Below are 7,174 nucleotides of genomic sequence, written 5' to 3'. Positions count from 1 at the left end.
CATTTACCCACTTACACATATTGGGTTTTTTTTTTTTTTAGGAAGACACACAATGTATGGCTCTTTATCACTCCAGTTAGAGATCGAGCCTCTTGTGACATATTTGAAAGAAAAAAACTAATATTAGGACATAACCTCAGCCACAGATATATAGAATTGTGCGGTAAGAGCATAATCGGCCTAAATACCCTTAGAGTTTTTTTTCCCCTCAAAGGTAGATGATTTTATTTTAAAACTAAAATGAAATGTATGGTTCACTTAGGACTACAAGCATAGGGGAAAAATGAAAATGATCCAACAAAAAAAACTCAAAGACCAAGCATTAGAGAAAGAGAATGTTATCAGATAGAATTTTCATCTTCTTTCAAGGGTCAGAACAGCGCAAAAAGAGGGAGGGAGAGAGAGAATGAATTCATATGGATCTTCTTCCTTCTTCTATAGCTCGACGAGCAAACTCTGCAACTAAGAGGGTAGATCTTCTAACTTTTTCAAAGGTGAATTCGTTCTTTGTTCTCCAAATCCACTATGCTGAATAAACGGCCAAAGTTGTTCTGTCTTCTCCTCTTCTTTCTTTTTCTACCGTGTTTATAAATCTTAACCACCACCTCCATGGTTCTTTAAGTTGAGTTGGGACAAATATGGAGTTGGCTTTCCAGACTTCAATTGCATCTGAACAATGAACATCCACAAAGACAGTAATAAATGGACTCATCTTCAACTTGGCACTGTGAACAAAGTGGTTAGATTCAATGGATTCTTCCGTACAGTTTTCACTTTACAAGTAAACCATCATACACCACTTTTCATCAGAAATTCTTGATTTCTGGTTGACATTTGAACTCCCAAATTGCAGACCAGAGTTCATTGCCGCCACACTGTCCGGAGAGAAATTCAAGTGGAGAATGAAAAAACTCGAATGCCAAGCTATAGAATGCTACTATATATGTTCTTTTTCTGTCTCTCATCCAGATAATTTTATCTTCTCCCTCTTTAATTGAAGTTCTGAGTATAGCTGCTACCATTATTGGACTGAAATTTTCTTAAATGAATATTTAATTTCAAGTTCTGTTTGATTGAATTAATATTAAGTTAGAAATCCTCTATAATTTTGATTAAATTTTGCCTATCTATCTTTCACAAAATTTCCATAACTTCTCCTGCACTTTCCTTATCTTGAATAAATTCGCTCTTCCATTTAATAGGTATAACTAGTAAAATTTAATTAGTATCACACACTTCTTAAAAAGAGAATTACTAACAAATATCCTTACGATATTTATTAAGATTTCTAGAATAAAAACTTATACGTCAAAATATCTTATACATTTAATGTTATTAAAAACATTAAAATCTTTTCTTAAATATAAAAGTTTCTATTATTGCATTCTTAACAAACTACAGATATTTTTTTTCTAAATAAACAGTAATTTAAGATCAAATAATATTGAGTAGAGGACAAATAATTATTTAACGTGGAACAAAGTAATATTGATAGAGTAAATAACCATTCTAACAATAAAAGATTCGGATGTTTATAAAATTAATTATGAAAAATTAAAACTAAAATTATATCTATACAAGATATATTTTGTTCGATAAAAATAATCAATTATTAAATTTTTATTTATAATTTCGTAAATATTTCTCTCCCATCCTAAATTGATTCATTCCCTTTCTCTTCCTGCTACTTATTCGTAAACTATTCTACAATTTTTCTTTTGTTACAGTTGCCACCACATTCGCAGCTAGCTCTAAATCAGTCGCCGCCACTTCTCCATCAAAATTCTTACTGTTTTTCCACTTTCTCCTTTAGTCATATCAACTTCTTCCTCAGTTATTAATTTCTATTCAAAACATTGAATCAGCAATCTCAAAGTCAAAGCAATGATATATTTTTTTAAATTGGCTTTAGGACAAGCCTTTTTTTTCAACCTAAACAGAACCAACTTATCAACTTCTCCTCTTTTTTCAAATCTTTCTGACTTAAATTGTATTGGATCATTCCATGGTTCAGAATTTCTATAATAAATAGTCCAAGCATTTGCCAGCAAAATAGTGAAAGAGGTGGAGCTTGATGATGCAAATGGCAAAATCCTTGTGGCGTTCCAAAGAAGATGGAGCTGGTGGTCGAGGAGGCACTCGGAGAAGATGAAGCAGAAGAAGAAGCCAATGAAAGTAATTGCTTCGGACTTTTCTTGTTTGATCTCGTCCATGTTTTCGACGAGGAGGACGATGGGAACTCCGACAGCAACGACAACGCCCTCGTCACCCATGATGGTGGCAAAGTAATCATGATCGAAAGTCTTACTCTTGGAGGGCTTATCGCCTTCGGATTTCACCTATGACACGATCTTTTTTTTGTCATGATTGAGCTAAGTGCTAGTATGGAGATCTCCCAAAAATTTTTGAATCAAAAGTTCTAATTATAAATTTAAAATTGCTGTGATTTAAATTTGTGATAATTGTGGTAAGATATAGTTGAAAGAGTTAAAAATAAAGGAGTTAATTTGATGAAATAATAAAGATAGCAAATCTTTTAATATTTTAAATTTGCCCCAATAATAAAACCCTCCTATCAGCTCAGGTTGTTCCTATCTCTGTTCAATTTCAGCTCAGCTCCCAGAAGACCTTCCCAAAAGAAAACCCATCAACACCTTCATGGAAGACCACCAATCACCCTGCGGCTTCTTCATCTCCCATCTTCCACACCAGGTACCATCCATATCTCTATTCAATTTCGCGAGTTCATCGAAATTCTTGCGATTCTCGTCGTTTTCTTTCTCATTCCACCGAAATCTCATGAATTCGTTTCATCCGCACCAAGTTCAACTCGTCGAGGTCGACGCTGCAGTAGTCGTTGAACTCGAGTATCTCAATGTATGCGTAAGGAGATAGCAGATCTTGCACTGATTTGTATAGAAAGTGAAGCAGAGAGAGAATCTGATATGGAAGCACATTTTGCAAAACGGTGATAACCCTAATAGTGTCTAGAATTGTGATAATATCTCCATTTTTGCAATGCTGATAAGCTGATATTTGTGTTTGCTGGTTTGAGATTTGTTGTTCTTGAAGAATGGTAGAGTGGAAAATGGAGTGAGAATTTGTTTGTTTCTTTTCACATTTTTTTCTTTGGATTGTAACTTTGGGGGTTCTTATACATTGCAAGTAGTGCGAACAGGGTCTGCTAAAGGTTGGTGTTTTGGGTTTGGGATGAAAATAAAAGCAGCATTGAGCTTATTGCAGAGATAGAGTAGGGTAAAGTTAAAGGTTAAAGATGATGAAGCCGAACAATTTGATTTAATATTTCGCTTTTGCTTTATTCGTTTGTAGATGTGATTGATTTTGCTCAAAAATAACCTCATCTCTTCGTTATCATTTATCTTCATATCAAATATCTGAATAGCTTTGGGTTCTATTGTGGGTTTCTTCTTTAACTTGTTATTTTTTTTTAATGAAAACTTTTTTGTGTGCTTATGGAGTTTCGGTGTACAAGTTTGATATGAACAAGACTTCTCAGTTGATGTATTGATACTTGTGCCTCATAAATTAGATATCATTCCATCACACATGCAATTTAAGTGTATTAGAGCATCATCCAACAGAAATTTGAGATACTGAATATTTGCAGTTAAAAGCCAACAATAGAATGGCCAATTTTGCATAAAGATATTGTGAGATGAATGAGGATACATTAGATATGATATTTTTAGTTATGAATGAATCAGAAAGATAGTTAGGGTAGCATTTGTTTTAAGAAAGACCATAGAATCTTCTTTTAGGTGGTTTGATCATGGATGAAGATTGTACAAAAACTATAAACAAAACTATTAAGGAAGACCTAAATTTAGTCACTTCTCTGTACTCTATGCACAGTTTATGATAGATTGATAGTCCTTAATTACATCTTTTGATCCATATTGTTGGAAAGACTTGATCGTTGTTATTCTATTTTATAATTTAGCGGGTCATATGTATAATTCATTTTTTCGAGTTAACACTGTACTGATATACAGCTATGGCTTAGGATGACGAGGTGGAAGCTGGTATGCAACAAAGAAGTTCAAAAAAGAGTAGATGAAACTGCTAGGACAGATTAAACCTAGAAGATGGGAATTGCTTGGGAGATAAAACCAAGAGAATTGAAATTTCAGTTCCTCAGAAGGCCCCCTTAATAAGATCAAAAGTGACAGATACTTCAGCTAATACATCTGAAACAATTGTAAAGATGCATCCTCCAAAGTGCCGGATGCTGCTGCGAAAACATCCGAAACAATTGTAAAGAATGCATCCAGTACTCATACAACTGGGAGTGCCCACTAGTATTTTTAGTCTTGATAAAATTATTCTTTCAAACTTCAGTGCTTATAGTGATGGCTATGGATGCTTATAGTGATGGCTATGGATGCTGAATAAGCCTTTCAAAAAAAAAGTTAAATAGCATAGAAACAACAATCTGTAATTTTACCAAAAAGTAATATTATCAAAGAAAGTTAATTTATATTTTTTGTATTTGTGAATGATGAAAGTAACAAATGGAAATAATTGATCACCTACCCAACTAAAAATGTAGAAAGAAGAGGATTAAAACGATAAGAAACAAGACTAAAATTAAAATAACTATAAGACGAGGATTAAAACTATAATTGATCACCAATGATTAAAACTATAAAGGTGAAAACTCAGTACATCATTTAAAATACTCAAATACTCAAATTTGCTGTGCGTATGTTAATATTTGACAAGCTTTTGACAAGCTTCCATCGGGAAGTGGCAGTTCAGGTTATTTGATATTAGCTTTTAAAATAAGAAAGATTACAACTGAGAACCAGTGTTGAGCAGAATTTGAAAAGTGGTCCTGTGTTAGATTAAGGCTGCATTAACTACTATTAGTACAACAATCAAAGAGGAGTTCTGGCACACCTTAACCCCAAATTGGAAACATGGTCCATACTTCTGAAAACTGACAAATGCCATACATTACAGTACTACTCAGATCCACTTCTTCTTTAAGAATGGCAAACTATGCAATATTTGTTTTTTTCCACTTCATTCTACCTAATTCTTCAGCAAAATACACATTAAAAATAGAAAAGAAAAAGAAACTATGGTTGCTAGTAATTGCTTTGATTTTCTTCCCCCCTGCAAAGATAGGAACTCCAAAAGCCTTCCAATTTGGAGTTGATTTCCCATGAGTTTGCTGCCTGACAAGATTTGTTAAAATCCAAAGTTAACGATGGTAAGGAGAAACACAAGTAAACAATAAAAGCCTATGCATGGCATACAGATTATAAGGGAGCATATGAACCCAATTTTTGTCTATAGTCTGGCAGTGAGCATTAGAGTAGTTCAAACTGTCAATTGTAGAGGTAAATTAAAACCATCTAATAAGCAAATAAGCAATAAGTCGAGGCCTAAAAAGAATCACAATACTAATAAGTCAAGGCCTAAAAAGAATTACAGTTTACAATCAAATAAGCAAAACTAACCAATGACTATTGAATTTTCAAAAGAATCACAATACTAATTTCTGAATTTACAAACACACTAAAAAAATCAAACAACAATAACAAATAAAGCTTTTCCAAATGCTGTATATACATAAGAGTGTCACATATCAATTGCATTGATATTTTCATGTTTGAATATGACTCAACCATTTGATTCCCAACCGTACAGCACAAAAAAAAGGATAAGGCATTGGGGAAATGTTTGAAAATTAAAATCCTGTATCACGACCAGGAGCCTCTTTCCAGTTCATAATCTTAAATTATTCACTGTTCTAGGTTATAGATTCCATCGTAATCATAATTTAACAAAAAAAAAAAAGTGGAAAATCGTGGATTTGGAGAGAGGAAATGGAAGGAACGGAATGAGAGAGGAAGAACTGAAGAAGACTAATAGGTACTCACTGTGTTATTGGAAAACAATTTGGCATGCTTCATGAATATACACAAGCATTCTTAATTTGTATTGGAACAAAAAAAATGAAATCAATTAAGCAAATTCATACCTGAGACTGAGGTTCCATTGTAACTCTGGAAGTGGAGGATAAAGGGGAAGACGGAGCACCACGGTGCTGACGACGATTCGAAGAGAGAAGAGGAGACGGGGAGAGCGAGCCTAGGAACGATGCCGGGAGATGAGATGAGACCGGCAGCGAGTGCTGGCTGGACGGCGATGGACGGCGACGGCGAGGGCAAAAACAAGAGAAGGATGGAGTGGGTGGTGATAGTTGTGAACGGATTGGAGGGTGCGGTGAGTTTACACTTTACGGGAAAAGGAATTAGGGTTCCACTTTATGAATTTAAAAAATATTTGGGGTAAATATAAAAAAATTATTATTATTATTAACCTCTATATGGGGTATATTTTTAAATTATGTTTTGTGCACATTGAAAAAGCTCAAAACACCTGAGCTTATTATAGACAGACCCTGTAAAAAGTGTTTCTATGTGGCTGCATCATACCACGCCAAATGTATAGACGAAACTCGAAAGTAAGATGAGGCGGCACGCCAAAATCAAAGAGACATTGGAAAAATCTACATTTTTTGTCTGATCTACACAAATGTCCAAAAGAGGTGGCAACCTTGAACACCGCCATTACATATATATTCTTCGGTTACGTTATTATTCCTTATGCTTCATTCTTAAGCAAACAGCAAAACAATAGTGTTCATCCTTAGCTTCTTAATTATTATTATTCATGGCGGAAAAAGATGGACAAAGATCAACTAATCGTCCTCTGGAATCGCCTAATGAGGGCTTGCCAAGTGAGTTCATAATTTCATAATATTATTATATTTTGTGCAAATTAACAAGCAAAATTGATTCTGTTAATTCTTTAATTAATTCTTGTATAATCGCAAAATCATTCATGTATGGGAAACCACCGAGAAATTGGATAGCCGTTTAAATTATAATTTACCTCAATCTGTTTTTATTGTTGAGCATTTATGTTGGTATTTCAATTTTTGCGCATTGATGTTATAATTGTTGTTTATAGCATTTCTAATTTTAGATTTAATTTTAATTTTATTTTAGATTCGATAAAATGACTCATAAATTAATTTTTATTATATTTTAAAATTAATTTAATTTTAATTTATAATTTTTTTATTTAAGTTAAAAAATTAAAATTTAATTATAAATATTGTATATGAAAATATTTATAA

At 33.3% G+C, this 7,174-nt stretch overlaps 1 protein-coding gene and 1 long non-coding RNA gene across 2 annotated transcripts in view; one reads left to right on the top strand and one right to left on the bottom strand.

Moving 5' to 3' along the window:
* On the bottom strand, positions 4,824–6,482 carry LOC110265950. Its single transcript, XR_002352649.1, has 2 exons — positions 6,011–6,482; positions 4,824–5,201 (listed from the first exon to the last, which is right to left on the bottom strand). It is a non-coding gene; the product is annotated as an uncharacterized LOC110265950 (long non-coding RNA).
* Positions 6,610–7,174, top strand: part of LOC107612079 (subtilisin inhibitor CLSI-I) — a 5,101-nt gene continuing 4,536 nt past the window's right edge. Inside the window, exon 1 of the mRNA XM_016313910.2 lies at positions 6,610–6,772. Within this exon, the coding sequence (XP_016169396.1) occupies positions 6,706–6,772 (67 nt within the window). The 5' untranslated portion in view covers positions 6,610–6,705. The remainder of the gene's footprint in view (positions 6,773–7,174) is intronic.

The sequence above is a fragment of the Arachis ipaensis genome, chromosome B08, assembly GCF_000816755.2.
Source record: "Arachis ipaensis cultivar K30076 chromosome B08, Araip1.1, whole genome shotgun sequence".
NCBI classification, from domain to species: domain Eukaryota; kingdom Viridiplantae; phylum Streptophyta; class Magnoliopsida; order Fabales; family Fabaceae; genus Arachis; species Arachis ipaensis.
This window is presented reverse-complemented; position numbering and strand designations above follow the sequence as displayed.